The 18,673-nt window shown below is 41.9% G+C and overlaps 2 protein-coding genes across 2 annotated transcripts; both read right to left on the bottom strand.

The window, feature by feature from the left end:
• Positions 1-3,421: 3,421 nt before the first annotated feature.
• LOC147116178 (natural cytotoxicity triggering receptor 3 ligand 1-like) lies at positions 3,422-6,311 on the bottom strand. Its single transcript, XM_085992016.1, has 4 exons — positions 6,257-6,311; positions 5,598-5,909; positions 4,465-4,770; positions 3,422-3,567 (listed from the first exon to the last, which is right to left on the bottom strand). The coding sequence occupies exons 1-4, from the start codon at positions 6,309-6,311 to the stop codon at positions 3,422-3,424; spliced, it is 819 nt and encodes a 272-aa protein (XP_085848142.1).
• Positions 6,312-16,359: 10,048 nt separating this feature from the next.
• Positions 16,360-18,210, bottom strand: LOC147116177 (immunoglobulin lambda-1 light chain-like). Its single transcript, XM_085992015.1, has 3 exons — positions 18,018-18,210; positions 17,624-17,941; positions 16,360-16,718 (listed from the first exon to the last, which is right to left on the bottom strand). The coding sequence occupies exons 1-3, from the start codon at positions 18,208-18,210 to the stop codon at positions 16,360-16,362; spliced, it is 870 nt and encodes a 289-aa protein (XP_085848141.1).
• Positions 18,211-18,673: the final 463 nt, after the last annotated feature.

The following is an 18,673-nucleotide window of genomic DNA, read 5'->3' as shown; positions in this document are numbered from 1 at the left end:
ATTTTATCTGCGCCCATAGTAATGTCCCACTAAAAGCTACTGAGAATTATACGCGAATTTCCTTAAATTGCGCTTGCTCAGTGGCTCTCTTAATATTCCAATCAGAATCTGAGGCGCACCAGGACAAAAAAAAACTTGTTTTTGGTATTTTAGTCCAATTTTTGAGGTTTTTAAAAATTATCCTCCCTGAGAATGGCATTGTATTTTCTGGTTCTATTATTATTGCGGTATAAGTACAAATAACCTTCAAAATGGAAAAGGTTCCCGATTGCAGATTCTTCAACTCGCTGCGTATTGTGCAGGAATGATGGTTGAATTACACGGAAATGTATTTATCGCACTTGGAGACGCAATATATAGCGTGTGCTCGTTGCTTTCCTGGTGCCTCCATTAGTTACGCTGATTTACGCCCATCTTTCGATCTTGCCTATTCTAATGACATTGGCAGTAAACTTGAATGTATCAGACTCGGCAGAATTGAAAGGGGATTGGGCCCATTTTCAGGTCTATCTTTCGGGTTGCGCACATGGATGTATGATCCAGGCCATCGGCCGATAACATTGGTAAAGTTTTTATAATAGGTTCATGTATGTTATATGAAAAGAAATAGGTTGTTGGTCTATATTTAACCTGGACTCACCAGAATCCTTTTTAACCGGAAGCTGGGAGGATCGCTCACGTGGGCATGGGTCAGATCACTTTATATAATGCACACAATGGAACTTATTGTTAAGGGCCCCTGGTATATAATGTCCTTTAATAAAATGATCAGTTGCTTGTCGTTGGGGACGTGGTGTCTGCTTAGAGGAGAGACCAGTGATGCAGAATTGAGGAAATATCTCGTGCTGACCCGATATTTGTACGAAAGCAAGGAAGAAATGTCACATTATTCCTAACATGGTGAAACACATATAATTCCAGAAAAGTAATTTCAGGTGGTGTCACGCTATTCAGCGGCCTGGACTATTAACCCTGAGCAGAAGAGTTCAAATGGTAGTTTGAGAATCTTCACGCTGATTTACACCCATTTTACGATCTTGCATATTCTAATGACATTGGCAGTAAACTTCCACGTAACAGCCTCGGCAGAATGGAAACGGAAATGGGCCAATTTTCTGGTCTTTGTTTTAAAAATTGGTAGTAAATCATCATTATCATTAACTGCGACCATGAAGCAGTTGAATTGCTGTGAAAATTCAGCCGGTTCAATAATGTCCTTTCCGGAAGGAAACCTGCTGTGTCGACAAGGTCTGTCCTGTATGTGGCGCCAGTACCACATCAAAATGGTAGAATGTTAACTGTCCGCTGAAGTGGCCTAGCAAGTCACTCAGGTTTATCAAACCGCAATCAGCTGTTCAAAAAGGTTCACCAGCACATTCTCGGGGCCAGAGTTGGGCAGTTAATATTGGTCTTGTCAACGACACTCACATCCCGACAATGATTTTTTTTTAAATGTGTCCTCTAGCACCAAATCTACTTTTTCCAGCTTCCACTCGAGCGCAACCTTTTGGGTTAGTATCGAGAAGCGCAAGTAAATATAAGTTGTTCGAGGCAGATAGATTGAGTAAGAGAACCAGAGGCATGCTGCACAGCAAAGACCGTTTAAGTACGATGACCTGGGAGATGGCAGGTTATATCATCAGACAAACAGAATGTGACGGGTTGATTTTGAACAGCGTAGAAAGACAGTATAACAATAATGGATTGTATTGGCAGTTAGAAATCCACTATTGCGATTGGAATTCTCCCTGGTGTCTTTTAATGTAAAAGGATCAATGTTTACACTATAATTCAACGTGCTGTCACCTGGTTAGCCCGAAGGAACGAGCAACTCTGTGTGACATCCTCAATACAACAATGGGTCGTTTAACATATGATGATATTTAATTCATAATGTTTAAAGTGAACAATATTTCCTATTACTTAAAATCCGTGCGAGAGTTTCTAAATGTTGCTAACCTTATTCTATATTTCAATCCTTACAGAATATATTCTGTTTTCTACAGAGCAGGGAAACACCAAGACTAAATTCAAAAATAGTTAAAACAAATTCATTACAGAGCAAAGTCTAAATGCTTTAGTTGACGTTTGAAACAAAGTAGGGGCAAAATAAGATGACCTTACCCGATCTTCATGCTGAATAGTATTCACTGCATTTCTCTTGCAGCCGGCTGGAAAAGAAAATTAAGATGAATCGCCAAGAACGACGTGATATTTCGGTTCATCTTCAGTCAATGAAATTAAATATATTGGCCCAGAAATACGGGTCTCCACGGGTGAGTACGCACGGGGTACTCACACGTGGGCCCAATGGAAGTGCTGGTTTCCAGCATGCACTGCGCATGCGCGGGAAACTGGCACTTCCGGTCCTCTGAACGAAGGGGTTCAGAGGTCGCACGCGTGCGCGGGGGACTCTGCGCATGCGCTTTGAACTTACTTTTTTTTACATGTTTCTCCGGGAGGGTAAGTCTTTCGAATTTAGAAATGTAAAAAGCAGGCGTAAGGCCTGCTTCTTACAAGGTAAATGGTCAATTAATTAAAATTAAAATATTTTTTCCACAGGTTTATTATTTTTAAATATTTTAAAGCAAGGTAAGTTTATGTTTAGCCCCGTTCGAATATAAAATAATTTTTTTCAATCATTTAAATTATTGTTCAAAACAGTTATTTCATGTAATTTATAGTTTATTTAAAAAGTGTGATTATTAAAAAAAATGTATTTGAAGGTTTACTGCTATTTTGGGGCCGTAGTATTATAAGTCTTGATAGGTCTTCCTGTCAAGACTTTTGAATGGGCTTTTCCCTCCTCCGATTGGCTGCCCATCGCCCACGTGATCTCAGGGGACGCATCGAACTAACTGCGCCCCTGGGACACGCAAGCGCTGCGCGCCAGGCTCGGGATCGGAATTCCACGGGGCCGGACAGCTCAACTGCCGGACGCTAGGTAAGTGCAGTTCGGGGGCTTGCACCCGCGGGAAGCCCCCGACCCGAATTTCTGGGCCAATTTGATTAGTTTCAGGTTACAATAGGGCCACATGTTCATGTTATATCTCAAGAACGTGAAATCCGCACGCATAGTTTGTGTTAGGTTCACGGTGATAAAGTTGTGCAAACATCATTGTACCAATTAAATTCAGTGATAGAGATCTAGAAGTCCACCAATAGGGTTTAGCAATTTGCAGCTGTGAACCTGCTAAGCTTCAAGTTGCGACCTAATATTTGAGTTGACGCAAGATGTAAGTTTGAAAACATTTCTCATCAACCGTTAGTTAGATAGTGCCATTCAGCAACTCCGCTCCCAATGATATTATCTGTTACCAGTACTTTTAGCCTATACCTGCGTGTAAATTATTTTGTTTCAGTATCAATAATACCATTCACCTCGAAATTAAATAACGTGCTATAATGTGCTGTCAGAAAGTCAATTATCAAGAAAGTGGTGATCGTTCATACCTGTGGATGTAATGAATGGAAGTCCCTTCACAGTCATAATGATCAACAATAGAATTATCACCGCACCCGCGGTACATCCAGTGATCAGAAAGGTACTGGTCGGAGAGACAAACACTATTAGATTGATAAAAAATCACAATTACAAACTGAGGAATGTAAAACGGATATACATAGGTTTAAATGTCATAAACATATTTCTAAGTATGAGAATAAAACAACGTGCAAGAAGTCTCACCAGATCGATTTCATTATCTCTGTATTCACCACATTTGTATGAAACCGGAAACAAATAGTTTGAAATACCCAGTAGTTTGGATAAATAGCAGCAATGCGAAATAAAGGGAAGAAAACCACACCGAATTGCCGTCTTCTAATTGACGAGATAAAGCGCATTGGATAAGAATTAATCTGTTCGCGACATGTTGCCAAATAATAAAAAAAAATTGGGTGTTTTCTCTGATCAGTACATAGCACAAATTCGTTCGAGATTCTCTTTGCAGCCAATCTTCACCAAGGCTTTTTCCAACTTTCCACAAATGCGACCAAATTAATATTATTCCAAAATTAACAACAGAAAAAGCTGGAAAATCTCAGCAGGACAGGCAACATCCGTGGAGAGAGGGAGAGAGTTAAAGTTTCAGCTCTGGGACCCTTCATCAGAAATACTATTCCATTTTTGGGATCATGTCGAGGGAGTCGCACTGCGCATCGGATGATGTTGGGACTGACCTTGGATTGCTTGTTGGCTGCAGGAGTGTGAAGCCCTTCAATTGCCCCACTCCATACCTCCACCCCTCGCTAACTTTTCCGGTTTCTGGCATCAAAGCTCACCGTGCTCCGCCTTCGTAAGCTTGCAAATTTATGAGAGTTAGTCTGAATTATGTAAACAATACTGAGGACTGGAGTCTCAAATTGGCTAAGTTGCTTACGTCCAACTTAATTCTCATCTGATTGAAATAACCATCAGGCGATGGAATCGCGATTAAATTACCATGTGTGATTCAATCTTACCTTCGTTAGCAACGGTGTAGCTGGCATTAGCTGGAATGGAGTTTGAAACGTGATGAACTTGACAGATGTAAACTGTGCCGCGCACGATTGGCTGTGTCTCCTCTAAGGAGCTGGTAACTTGATACAGTCCCTCTGTCTTTTCGTGTTGTTCAGTTTTAAATCCAGTCAGGATTGCAGTACTATTTTTATGCCAGGTGAGGTTCAAGTCTTTCGGGTAAAAAGCAACCGTTCTGCACTGGAGTCTCAGAGAAACGGATGAATCCCCTTCGGATGCTAGGGATACCAGTATCACGGGAGCGGGGGAAGCTAAATGGTAAAGAACGTAATTCAGACAAAGCAAAACATCTCACCTGTATTCGATCTACTCCTGTATTTCTTAAAAATACCAACAGCTCTTTCGCGTCATCGTAGTTGTATTGATAATCATTATTAATCCTGACTGGAGCTCAACCGAAGCTTTTCTTCACTTTAGCTAAATGTTCCTCCCCCACCGTATTGACATATCAACGTTATATGTAGTAACATTGATTTACACCATTGGGATTCTTTTTGTTAATTCTAATGTGTTCTAATTGCCAGGCTGCGCTTAAATTGTTGCCAGAGTACAGTACAGGTTCTGCTGCTATACCGTGAAGATTTCTTCTTCTGCACAGCAACAAACGAGTTCGGACCTTGGTCTGGACTACGGCACTTGCTGTATCCTATGCGTTTCGCCAGTTCCACCGTACGGCCGGTCAGGAATTTTATCTGGAAGGCAGAATCTAGGAGCGCCGTCTAAAAGATGATAATCGGAATGGTGCTCTACTTATTAGATAAGGGATATTTGAAAATGTATAATATTCGAGTAAGCCCAATATTCTTCATCATGCGAATAGTGCTCCAACTTAAATCCTGTTTTAGTACCCAGCATTGAATTAATTTTCATCGACTAAAATAGAATCAAATAATAATTGCTGATTTCGGTAAGTTGCCACGTTTTGCAGAGATGTTGGAACTGGAAACTTTCCATATTGTTGAACACATGTCATTCTTAACAAGTAGAATGCATTTCTCTCTTGAACGCCTTTGTAAAACGCAGTTTAAATAGCGGCAGCAACTAAACACTTCACGTTTCTAATTGTAGCCACACTTACCATATACAACAAGTTGTACACCTGTTCCTGTTGCAACCGTTTGATGCTGATATTTTGCTACAGAGCAATACGTTCCACCGTCCGGGCTAGTTACATTCAGGAGGTGAAGGTAGGCGCCGCCTCTCTTTACATTGAACAATTTTCTGCTGTCTTCTTGCAGGACGGTCTTATTACCATCTCTCCACCAGTAAACAATTACGTTTGAATGATTGAGATCGAAGGGGAAAGAACATCGGAAGGTAACGTTTGTGCCTCTGAACGCCTTCCTTTGTACAATATCTGGAGACACCTTGTCCGATGTGCCCACGGCAACTATTAACAAAAGATGCATATTCGGGTTTAATCATTCATATATAAGGAAGATGATCTGCACCACAAAAATAACATCGTGCGACCATTATTTTGATACATTTGTTATTCAATGTAAGTAATTATCAGATTTATTTTCCTGTCTGTGAATGAGTTTTATCATAGAATTATCATAAATGACATTACCTTTCTCATCCAGATATTTCCCTCTGGCAAGGAACATATGATATGAAAACAATTCAGCAAATTAAAACAGTATAAACAATGCCCGTTTGCACATCAACTATATGATCGACTTCATGTGCTGTGTCAGGAGCAGTTAATATATAACAACAGTAATAAAAGTGTACCTGGATACAAAATGCCCAGGAAACACATGCCCCAAATGAACACATTCGTAAACATATCGGCAAAGAAAATACGGTAGATAATCCGTTGTGACTTAGAGCGGAATGGATGAAGATTTGACGAATGGGCGAATGTGTGCGTAAAATAATCTCCTACTGATCTGTTATGTAAGACAGCACATGACTTTTTAATTGCATACATTTTTTATTCATTCGCGTAATGTGGGGGTCGATAGCACGTCCACCATTTATTGCCATCCCCAGATACCCTTGAGAAGTTTGTGGTGAGCTGCTTTCTTGAACAGCTTCAGTTTTTCGTAGCGTACAACTGAATGGCTTGGTAGGCAAGTTAAGAGTCAGCCACATTAGTGGGGAAATACATGCCCTTTAGAGTTGGTCTGCCAAGGTAGTGAGCAGAAATGGTCGCAGGAACTAGGAGGCTGTAGTTAAAGCAAAGAGTAGAGCTTATAAAATTGTACATGAGCTCACATTCCATAAATCCTCTTTTCTTCACCCGCCAGGAAGGACGAACACTGCATATCTTCGGCGATTTTGATTCTGCATAATCTGCTAATTGGGTCTACTGTTATCCTAAAAAGGATCGCTTGATTATCAAAATCCATTTCTGTCGAGCTGCTTCGTTTAACAAATATTATTGGAAGCAAGCATGGTCCATAGATTGTTGGATTGAGCCCAGTTACACGACATGGTGGCACGGTAATATTGTGGTCGAGGACTTTATTGAATGTAAATGGAATGAATTCGTCGAATTTCAAATTTTCTTCGAATTGCTTTTAAGAATTTCAGAGCATTATATGGAGTATGGCTAGTAGCTATTTTACTATAAATTATGTGACTACAGTTGGATTCACGTCCGCAGTAGCAGTATAACTCGACAGTCAAGTTCCGAATTGAATCTGGAGATCATTGGTGTCAAGCAGTGACAGTGTGAGATGCTCTCCGCCTGGAAAATCAATCCCCTATAACGTGTGGCTGGGTGTAAAACGTAGCATCTCCTGGATATCAAAAAAGCTACTGGAATATATTGCGATGTGGAAACATGGCAGTTTTGTCACTTTAGCCTATCTAACAGTCCCTCTAGCGCCGCTTAAAACAGCGTTATACAAACGCCAAAAATTGAAATTACCTCTATACTGCTTAATGCCAACATGACAAAGTTGTATCAGTTCCACTGTATTTCCCCTAGTATCCCAGCATAACTTCCAGGGAATATCTGCGGAAAACCCGTGAAAATTCTAGCCATTAACGTTTTTGCAGTTTCCCTAGCTCAATACCAAATCTGGATACAATTTCATTGAGAATTTCTATTTAAAAATAGCAGTTATATTTACAATCCAAAGTAGGTCGTTTCACCAGGTAGGTATTTTCTATAAATAATCGAAATTTATTTGGGGATACAAAAGTCTAATGTAGCAAATGACATATATTAAAATGTAAATTTTAAAATACTTGCATTATGCATTGCGTTAATATGCGTAGACATAACATTAAACTGTACTGTCACTTATTGTAAATAACTGACCTGTAGAGTTAAATGGTGTCCCAGAAAGTCATTTATTGAGCTCTTGTTTCAATTCATTCACTTGGAATTGCCGCAGAGTTTCCTGCCAACTCCCTCCACAACATAGAAGCAGCATTAGCGGGACACCCAGAGAAAGCCACAGCAAATATTTCAAATTCCAGATAAAACCTCATCAGCTACGATGTGACGACGGTCACAAATTCTGAGTTAATAGTATATAAGCGATGGTTCCTGTCTGTTGTTTCACTTAATTCACCGAACCGGTGCTAATGGCTGAGCTGACCTTAGTATTGAATTAACATGCTCCGTTTGAGAGAAGAACTGGTTTATTTTGTTATTGGCTGTAAAGAGCGGCAGCGATTCTGCAGTTTACCGATAATATCTACACAGGCTGGAACTGTGAATAATTTTAAACGATTAGCTTGCCAAATAACAGCATCTACAATCGAGCAAATGTATGAAACTCCGAGTGGAAAAAGTTGCACGTGTTGACATGAAGTCAGCTCTATACCGTTTCTATATAATTTAATGCTCAACTGCAAAGGACGTGTTGCACAACAAGCTGCTATGAAGACGGTCCGTGCGGTTCAGGTTAGGTCGGCAGCATTACCCAGCCATTGAGTGCTGTTCATTATTGCATTTTGTTTGTAAATACCAAACCGCAAGGTCAGGTTATTTTTACTGGAATGAAGTTCACTTGATGGCGTCTGAATGTAAGATTATATGTTGTACTTGTATTATTAATAGTCTATCAACAGAATATATTTCAAAAACAAATTTGGGGCAAATTTTTATCTTTCTGGTCGCGGGGCAGAGTTTCATGCTTCGGAAGCGTAACGTACATGCGGGATTGCTTCTAGTTATAGGCTCCCATATATTACTGAGAACCGTAGTTAGAGAAATGGCCACACACACAGGCAAATCCGATTCTGGGTTATATTTCTGCTAGAAGTATAATAATAGAAACTAATCGATTTTGAATTTGCCCAAGGCAATATTTGAGCATCATTTGCAGTATTGTATGCTGTTCTGTCCATCACATTATAGCAAATATTTTGTTGACATTAAAGGGCACAGTGATGATTCAATAGGTTTGTGAGTAATTAGGGACAGGCCCCACAAAGAACAATTCAGGTGAGCCTTTCTTCAGTGGAACAGAGGAGATTGACGAGGAGCTAAGCGTGTCTTTGATAATTCTGAAAGCTTCTGATAGGGAGACCAGTTACAGATTGTTTCCTTTAGGTTACAAGGAGCGGAAACTCAGAATTATCACTAAAATAACGGCCCAGAAATTCGGGTCCGGGGCTTCCCCCGGGTGTAAGCCCCCGACCTGCACTTATCTTGCGTGAGGGCTGTTGTGCTGTGGGCCCCCGTTGAATTCTGATCCTGGGCCTGCTCCAGCTGCCGGCACGCAGTGCTTGTGTATCCCAGGGGCGCAGTTAGTTCGATGCGTCCCCTGTGATCACGTGGGCCATAGGGAGCCAATCGGAGCAGGGAATGCTCCATTCATAATTTTGACAGGAAGAGCTGACAAAACTTATAAATACTACAGGCCCCGAAACATCACTAAATCTTCAAATAAATTTTTTACAAAATCACATTTTTAAATAAACTTTAAATTGCATGAAATAACTATTATAAGCAATAATTTAATTTTTTGAAAAAAATAATTTTATTTTCTAACTGGGCTAAAAATAACCGTACCTTGCTTTATAGTATTTAAAAATAATAAACCTGTGGAAAAAATGTTTTAATTTTAATTAATTGACCACTTACCTTGTAAAAAGCAGGCCTTATGCCTGCTTTTTAAATGTGTAACTTCTGCAGACTTTGCCTCCCGTGAAAACCTGTAAAAAAATGTAAGTACTATGTGCACGCACAGCCTCTCCTGCGCACGCGTTCGACCTCTTAACCCCTGCTTTCAGTGGAACGGAAGTGCCGGTTTCCCGCGCATGCGCAGTGCATGTTGGAAACCGGCACCTCATTTGGGCTTACGGGTGAGTACCCCGTGCATTCGGGTCCCCACGGGTGAGTGCGCAGGGGTACTCACCTGTAAGCCCAATGGAAGTGCCGGTTTCCTGCATGCACTGCGCATGCGCGGGAAACTGGCATTTCCGATCTTCTGAACGAAGGGGTTCAGAGGTTGAACGCGCGCAGGTCAGGCTGCGCGTGCGCTTTGAACTTAGGTTTGTTTTTCTGGTTTTCACGCGAGGTTAAGCCTGTAGGATTTACACATTTAAAAAGCAGCTGTTACGCCTGCTTTTTACAAGGTAAGTGGTCAATTAATTAAAATTAAAACATTTTTTCGACAGGATTATTATTTTTAAATACTTTAAAGCAAGGTAAGTTTATTTTTAGCACCGTTTTTTTATAAAATTATTTTTTTCAAAAATGTAAATTATTGTTTAAAATAGTTATTTAATGTAATTTGTAGCTTATTGAAAAAGTGTGATTTAAAAAAATGTATTTGAAGGTTTAATGCTATTTTGAAACCCGTAAGTATTCATATGTTTAGACAGGTCTTCCTGTCAATCTTATGAATGGGCTATTCCGCCCTCCGATTGGCTGCCCATGGCTCACGTGATCCCAGTGGACGCATCGCACTAACTACGCCCCTGGGACACGCAAGCACAGCGCGCCGGCAGCTGGGCCAGTCCCGGAGCAGAATTCCACGGGGCATACAGCTCAACTGCCAGCGCGCAAGCTAAGTGCAGGTCGGGGGCTTGCAACCGCGGGAAGCCCCCAACCCGAATTTCTGGGCCAATATGTTACTGAACACAATCAAATGTTTTCATATTGCTATGGATCATCTGTGTTTTTTATTTATCTCATCATGTTATGTTAGTTGCTGCCATGAAATACATTTACTTTCTCAGTGAAACAAGGAATGTTAAGTAAACATGACCTTTCCAGCATCGCATGCCTCTCGAGAACAAATAAAAAGATCTTACTTTATCATCAAAAATAAATCCTCTAATAACAGAAAGCAAGTAATTTTGTGCAAAAATGTCGTCCAGTAATGAATTAAGATTTCGTCAAATACTATGTAATATTCCAAAAAATATAATTTCAGAAATGTTGCAAAATTTGTTCGAGATCATAAGGATAAGCAATGAAGTTTAAGACAATAATTTTAAATGTGTTCATATAACACGTCGTGACTCTGGGGAAAGTGTGGCATTTATCCCGAGGGATGTGTTTTTTCCGGCAATTTGGGGCAACACACCGCACTCGTATACTATCAAAACGTTGCAAAAGGAAACGTCCATTCAAACATTGTGCAAACAAGAATCCGGGGATTTTGTTAGCGTTCGTCACAACCATGGCTTAGTTTGCCACTTTACATAATTAATACTGGCACAGAAATTCAGCGGCGTTTTCCCAGTCCCCCGCCCTAACTTCGAGGGGAGCAGGCGCTATCTGGAGAGAAATTGCTCAAATAGCCCTTTCTGCCATTTCTCTGAGGGTTTCGGCGGTCTTCGACAGAGGATACAGAACCCCCACGGAATTACAGAGCCAGTCTTCTTTTATTTCATTAATATAGCAGATCTATTGAAATAAGATGGGACTTATGACTAAAGAACACTAGAGCAAACAAATAAGTTTCCTAATTAACTACAGAGCAACAAAAGAAAGAATTGCGTTCAAAATGACGATATCTGGTCTACCAATAAAATTGCAGCACGAAAGTAACTGATCTAGGGCAGATTTGGGACCAAAAGTGACCTGAATTCCTGAATTAAGGAAAAGAAAAAAGCAATGGGGGAAATTAATTTGGCATTCAATTTACATTTTTTAATTTTATGTTAACGTAATTAATGGATAGAAAATTCATACGAGCTCAGTCACTTGAATTATATATTACACGACAGATTAGGTGAATTATTCATTTTGAGATAGAATGCACTATAGCTTCCGTGTTTAGAAACCAGTAAATTAAACCATCTTTCAATTAATTATGTTTCTAAAACTATTTTAATCATAGAGTCATAGAGCTATACAGCACAGAAGGAGGCCCTTCAGTCCATCGCATCCATGCTGGCCATCAAGCCCTGTCTAATCTAATCCAATTTTCCAGCATTTGGTCTGTAGCCTTGTATGTTATGGCATTTCAAGTGCTCATCCAAATGCTTCTTGAATGTTGTGAACGTTCCTGCCTCTGCCACCCTTTCAAGCAGTGAGTTCCAGATTCCAACCACCCTCTGGGTGAAAAAGTTTTTCCTCCAATCCCCTCTAAACCTCCTGCCCCTTACCTTGAATCTATGCCCCCTTGTTATTGACCCCTCTACTAAGGGGGAAAAGTTCCTTTCTATCTCCCCTATCTATGCCCCTCATAATTTTATACACCTCAATCAGGTCCCCCCTCAGCCTTGTCTGCTCCAAGGAACACAACCCCAGCCTGTCCAGTCTTTCTTCATAGCTGAAGAGCTCCAGCCCATGTAACATCCTGGCAAATCTCCTCTGCACCCTCTCCAAAGCAATCACATCCTGCCAATAGTGTGGCGACCAGAACTGCACACAGTACTCCAGCTGTGGCCTTACCAGCGTTTTGTACAGCTCCATCATAACCTCCCTGCTCTTATATTCTATGCCTCGGCTAATGAAGGCAAGTATCCCATATCCCTTTCTAACCACCTTATCCACCTGTTCTGCTGCCTTCAGGGATCTATGTACATTCACACCAAGGTCGCTCTGATCCTCTGTTTTTCCTAGGGTCTTACCATTCATTGTGTATTCCCTTGCCTTGTTAGTCTGTCCAAAATGCATCACCTCACACTTTTAAGGGTTAAATTCCATTTGCCACTATTCTGCCCATCTGACCAACCCATCTATATTGTCCTGTAGCCTGAGGCTTCCCTCCTCGCTATTAACCACCCTATCAATTTTCGTGTCATCTGCGAACTTATTGATCATACCTTTTACAGTCACATCCAAATCATTAATGTAGACCACAAACATCAAGGGACCCAGCACCGATCCCTGCGGTACCCCACTGGACACAGGCTTCCAGTCACAGAAACAACCTTCCACCATCGCCCTCTGCCAACTGCCACTAAGCCAGTTTTGGATCCAATGTGCCAAGGCACCCTGGATCCCATGGGATCTTACCTTCCTGACCAGTCTCTTATGTGAGACTTCATCAAAAGCCTTACTGAAATCCATGTAAACCACATCCACTGCACGACCCTCATCCACACACATAGTCACCCCTTCGAAAAATTCAATTGGATTGGTCATACATGATCTTCCCTTGACAAAGCCATGCTGGCTATCCCTAATTCATCCTTGCCTCTCCAAGTGGAGACTAATTCTGTCCCTCAGAATGTTTTCCAATAACTTCCCAACCACTGATGTTAGGCTCACTGGCCTGTAGTTCCCTGGTTTATCTCTACTACCCTTCTTGAATAATGGTACTACATTAGCTGTTCTCCAGTCCTCTGGCACACCCCCTGTGGCCAGAGAGGTTCTGAAAATTTGTGTCAGAACCCCTGCCATCTCCTCCTTTGCCTCACATAGTAGCCTGGGATTCATCTTGTCCGGGCCTGGGGCTTTATCCAATTTTAAGCCTGCTAAAACCGCTAGTACCTCCTCCCTCTCGATGCTAATATGCTCAAGTGTATCACAGTCCCCGTGCCCGATTTCTATGTCCACATCGTCCTTCTCCATAGTGAACACAGATGCAAAAAATTCATTTAAAACCCCACCTACATCTTCTGCCTCTAAACACAGCTTGCCACTTTGGTCCCTAATGGGCCCTACTCTTTCCCTAGTTATACTCTTGCCCTTAATATACTTATAAAACACCTTAGGATTTTCCTTTATTTTGCTCGCCAGTGTTATTTCATGGCCCCTCCTCGCTCTCCTTATTTCTTTTTTAAGTATCCCCCTGCACTTTTTATGCTCCTCTAGGGCTTCCTCTGTCTTTAGTCCTTTGTATCTGACAAAAGCCATCCTTTTATTCCTAATCCATTCTCGTATATCCCTTGACATCCAAGGTTCCCTGGGCTTGTTGGTCCCACCCTTGACCTTTACGGGAACATGTTGCCATTGTAGTCTCTCAATTTCCTTTCTGAAAGAATTCCATTGCTCCGCTGTGGATTTTCCTTCAAGTAGCTGATCCCAGTCCACATTGTCCAGAACCTGCCTTATCATATTAAAATCGGCCTTCCCCCAATTTAGAACCATTATTTCCGGTCCATCCTTGTCCTTTTCCATGACTACCTTAAATCTCACCGAATTATGCTCACTGTCACCAAAGTGCTCACCTACTAACACTTCTACCACTTGCCCGGCCACATTCCCTAGAATTAGGTCCTGTACCGCCCCCTCTCTTGTAGGACTTTCTACATGCTGGCTCAAAAAGCTCTCCTGGATGCACTTTAAGAATTCTGCCCCTCTAAGCCTTTCACAATCTGAAAATCCCAGTTAACATTGGGGAAGTTGAAATCCCCCACTATTATTACCCTATTATTTGCACACTTCTCTGAGATTTGCCTACGTATCTGTTCCTCTATCTCCCCCTGACTGTTTGGGGGCCTATAGTACACTCCCAGCAAAGTGCTAGCCCCCTTTTTGTTTTTAAGTTCAGCCCATATGGCCTCATTAGAGGAACCTGTTTATATATCATCCCTCCTTACAGCAGTAATTGACTCCTTAATTAATACTGCGACACCCCCTCCTCTTTTACACCCCCCTCTGTCTCGCCTGAAGATTCTATACCCTGGAATATTGAGCTGCTAGTCTTGCCCCTCCCTCAACCATGTCTCCGTGATAGCAACAATATCTTACTCCCATGTGTTCATCAACAACTTCAGTTCATCCACCTTATTCGTAAGACTCCTTGCATTAAAATAAATGCCATTCAGCCTTGCCCTACTCGCTTGTGCCGTTACATATTCGCTCTGCCTTCCAGTCTGACTTGTTTTTTCCTCTATATTTGGCTGTACATCACCCCCTATTATAGCTACACTCTGTATCCCATCCCCCAGCCAAGTTAGTTTAAACCCCTCCAAAAAGTGCTAGCAAACCTCCCCGCAAGGATATTTGTCCCGTTCTGGTTCAGGTGCAAGCTGTCCGACTTGTACAAGTCCCACCTTCCCCAGAAGCAGGCCCAGCGATCCAGGAAACTAAAGCCCTCCCTCCTGCACCAACTCTTTAGCCATGCATTCATCTGCTCTATCCTCCTATTCCTATAATCACTAGCACGTGGCACCGGGAGTAATCCAGAGATTACAACATTTGAGGTCCTGCTCTTTAATCTGCTGCCTAGCTCCCTAAATTCTTGCTGCAGGACCTCATCCCTCTTTCTACCCATGTCATTGGTCCCAATGTGAACCACGACCTCTGAGATTTCACCCTCCCCCTTCAGAATGCTCTGCAGCCGTTCAGTGACATCCTTGACCCTGGCACCAGGGAGGCAACAAACCATCCTGGAGTCATGTCTACGGCCACAGAAACGCCTATCTGTTCCCCTTACGATAGAATCCCCTACCACTATTGTTCTCCCACTCTTTTTCCTCCCTTTCTGAGCAGCAGAAGCACCCCTGGTGCCAGGAAGTTGGCTGCTGCTGCCTTCCTCTGGCAAGTCATCCCCCTCAACAGTATCCAAATTGGTATACCTGTTTGAGAGGGGGATGGTCACAGGGGGCCCCTGCACTACCTGCTTGCCTCTACTGCTCTGGCTGATGGTCACCCATTTCCCTTCTGCCTGTGTAGCCCTTACCTGTGGTGTGACCAACTCACTAAACGTGTTATCCACGACCCGCTCAGCATCGCGAATGCTCCAAAACTCATCCATCCGCAGCTCCAGCGCCGCAATGCGGTCTACTAGTAGCTGCAGCTGGATACATTTCTGGCACACATGGTCAACAGGGACACCGGCAGCGTCCCTGAATTCCCACATAGAACAAGAGGACTATAACACGGGGCTGGGCTGTCCTGATATGACTTACCCTGTAATTAATTTAAATTTATTCAATACCAACAATTAAAGATATACTCTAGGGCGCTTGTATGATTTACCAACAGTCCCTGCTACACCAGAGAAACCCTAGCAACTATAAACCACAGAGTTAAAGTTTAAAAATAGAGAAATACTCACGAACCAATCATTTACCTGCACCCTGGTGACGTCAAACTCTGATTAATTTTTACCTCTCTCACCCGCTGCTGAGTTGGTATGCCTTACCTCACTGCCGGTTTTATACTCGACCTCTCTGCTCCCAGGTCCGATCTGGTCGAGTTTTACCTCACTGCCGGTTTTATACTCGGCCTCGCTGCTCCCAGGTCCGACCTGGTCGGGCCTTACCTCACTGCCGGTTTTATACACGGCCTCGCTGCTCCCAGGTCCGATCTGTTCGGGCCTTACCTCACTGCCGGTTTTATACTCGGCCTCGCTGCTCCCAGGTCCGATCTGGTTGGGCCTTACCTCACTGTCGGTTTTATACTCGGCCTCGCTGCTCCCAGGTCCGATCTGGTCGGGCCTTACCTCACTGCCGGTTTTATACTCGGCCTCGCTGCTCCCAGTTGTGGCTGGGTCGTACATTAATGAACAAAATTAACATTAAGTGTTTGCAGCAGTTCTCTCTATCCGTAGAAATGTCAGGAAGTTACCTGGGCTAGACCTGGTATCAATGTACATAACCATGGCTGGATTCTGCAGTGTTAGATGCGACACCACACAAGTATATAAAGCCCCGCTCAGGGCTGGGTGTGGAGCTATCAAACAGCTGGAAGTTTCATACATTCCCTTCGAATTCATCTTCTTAATTGTGTTGATCCCAGTCACAATGTTCGTATGATCTTCATACCAAGTGAAGGTGAGAGATTCCGGGTAGAACTCCGTCGTTTTACAGACGAGAGTCAGAGCAGATGAGTTATCTTCAGCTATATTCGGCAAAATCCGTAAGGGAGCTGGGGAAGCTATAAAACATCAGAAAATGCTGGAACAACTCAGCAGGCTTCTACCCGAAACGTCAACTCTAATTTCTCTCCACGGATGTTGCCTGTCCTGCTGAGTTTTTCCAGCATTTTCTGTTGTTATTTCGGATTTGCAGCATCTGCAGTATTTTGCTATCAAGCTATAGAACATGTTAGATGGAAACAATTTGGTCTTCCTTTGTGCTTTAAAGATAGGACGCTAGTATATTTTTGTTCCATGACTTTGAAATGGTGAGCATGACTTCAAACGCGTCAAATTGAATACAGGCAGTTTTAGAAGCGCCATTATCTAATCACGACATAAAAACATAATACAATATGGAAGTATTTAAAAGAAATGCATATATGTAATAATTACCCATGTAGATTAAAAAAAGCAACACAAATTGTTCAATTTAAAAATTTATGCTCTGGCTGCCAGAGCAGAGACTAACGTAATGTTTTTTTCTTTCCTTTTCGTGTTTTAGACATATTAGGAAGCAATCTCTAAGACTGTTAAATAAATCTGTCTGAGATGTTGTTAAACGCGATTACTTTTATAAACTTGCACCAATATTTGAATTCCACGATACTTGTATGGGCCAAGTACTCCAGGCAAATATAAACAAAGCAAACGCCGTGGGTATCTATTACTAATTATACTGGTAAAATTATTAGTAGCATGCAATACACTTAATGTCTGACTCGACAATGCTAATAAGTGTACATAAGAGTAAAAAACTGTAATTAGTTCTCAAAGTATAACGCACCGCTTTTTCGGGGTTTCTGTAGTTCTTCCGTCGAATACTCACCCCCATGAGTTGCAATATATTAAAAAAATGATGTGTGATGGATAGAAGTGATTTGAATTTGTCACGGAGATCAGCATTTGTGCCTTTCTGAATCACCATGAACAACAAGTCTAGACCCACTTCCGCTTTCCATTCTATTTCCCTGACGTCTCATTCCACAGTAGTAGACCCCGGAGTCCTCGGCACGAGTTGATTGCAGTTCCAAATAGGAATTTACTTCCTTAAAGATAAATTTCATTCTGCTGTTCGACCCCGATTGAAGAAATGTCAATTGTCCCAGTCTCCACCAATAAACAGCCACATCTGAATTATATTTGAACGAGGGTAATGTACAATTAAATGTATCGTTTGCACCGGAGATCACTTTCATATTTTCAGGGGTTTGGGATACTTTGTACATAGCATCAGCACCAACTGTCGGGAAAAAATGTAAAGACCAGCGGCATATATCCTGGAGCACGGACAATAAAATAAAATACAAAAAATATACCTGTGTGAATGACCGACAGCAACGACACATACTGAGCAACAACTGTTAGGAACATGTCGATCAATGTAAGATGACCGCTTACAGCGAAAAGAAGAGGGTCCAATTCAACGTGATGGACACTTTGCAACGATGGAAAGAAGAGAGCACCAGCTGTTCGTTGGGTTTCGTAATCACAGTCATTTTCATTGGACATATAGATGGCGCCGAATGCTAAAAATAGTTTGGAGCCACGTCTTCACATCAGAAAGCAGAGAAAAAGAATTGGCCGTCTCCCACACATGTAGTGAAATAGTAGTAGAGAATGAACATGTGTTATTGCATCACATCAGGTATCAAACTTACTTAATTAGCAATTTTGTTTATTAATGACTTATTTCACGATATGTATGACAATGGCAAACTGACGCTTTTCTACCTAAATGAAAAATATATTTATTTTGATATTTGTAACTTAGGCCACGTCGCTTCATCAGCCTCCATTCTATGAAATAATACATGGAAAACGAACTTATTCCTGTAGCTGGAATGACTGATCGTGCGATATCTGATTTGATAATATTGATACTTGCTGAAATTCTGCACAAATAGCCGTTTACATCCTTCCCGACCATCTGCGGGGATACCATGAGAGACCTCCCTCCGGCTGAATTTCCACG

Source organism: Somniosus microcephalus, chromosome 6 (assembly GCF_052327205.1).
Source record: "Somniosus microcephalus isolate GS21.2 chromosome 6, FLI_Smic_1.0, whole genome shotgun sequence".
NCBI classification, from domain to species: domain Eukaryota; kingdom Metazoa; phylum Chordata; class Chondrichthyes; order Squaliformes; family Somniosidae; genus Somniosus; species Somniosus microcephalus.
This window is presented reverse-complemented; position numbering and strand designations above follow the sequence as displayed.

What these genes read in the sequence shown, in the direction of transcription:
- LOC147116178 (XM_085992016.1), bottom strand. Translation starts at nt 6,311, where the DNA reads ATGTTTACGAATGTGTTCATTTGGGGCATGTGTTTCCTGGGCATTTTG. An exon ending in TGTACAACTTGTTGTATATG is followed by an intron (nt 4,771 to 5,597) that starts GTAAGTGTGGCT and finishes TTTACCATTTAG; the next exon opens with CTTCCCCCGCTCCCGTGATA. An exon ending in CTACACCGTTGCTAACGAAG is followed by an intron (nt 3,568 to 4,464) that starts GTAAGATTGAAT and finishes TCAATCTAATAG; the next exon opens with TGTTTGTCTCTCCGACCAGT.
- LOC147116177 (XM_085992015.1), bottom strand. Translation starts at nt 18,210, where the DNA reads ATGTCCAATGAAAATGACTGTGATTACGAAACCCAACGAACAGCTGGT. An exon ending in GCTGTCGGTCATTCACACAG is followed by an intron (nt 17,942 to 18,017) that starts GTATATTTTTTG and finishes TTTTCCCGACAG; the next exon opens with TTGGTGCTGATGCTATGTAC. An exon ending in GTCTAGACTTGTTGTTCATG is followed by an intron (nt 16,719 to 17,623) that starts GTGATTCAGAAA and finishes GATGTTTTATAG; the next exon opens with CTTCCCCAGCTCCCTTACGG.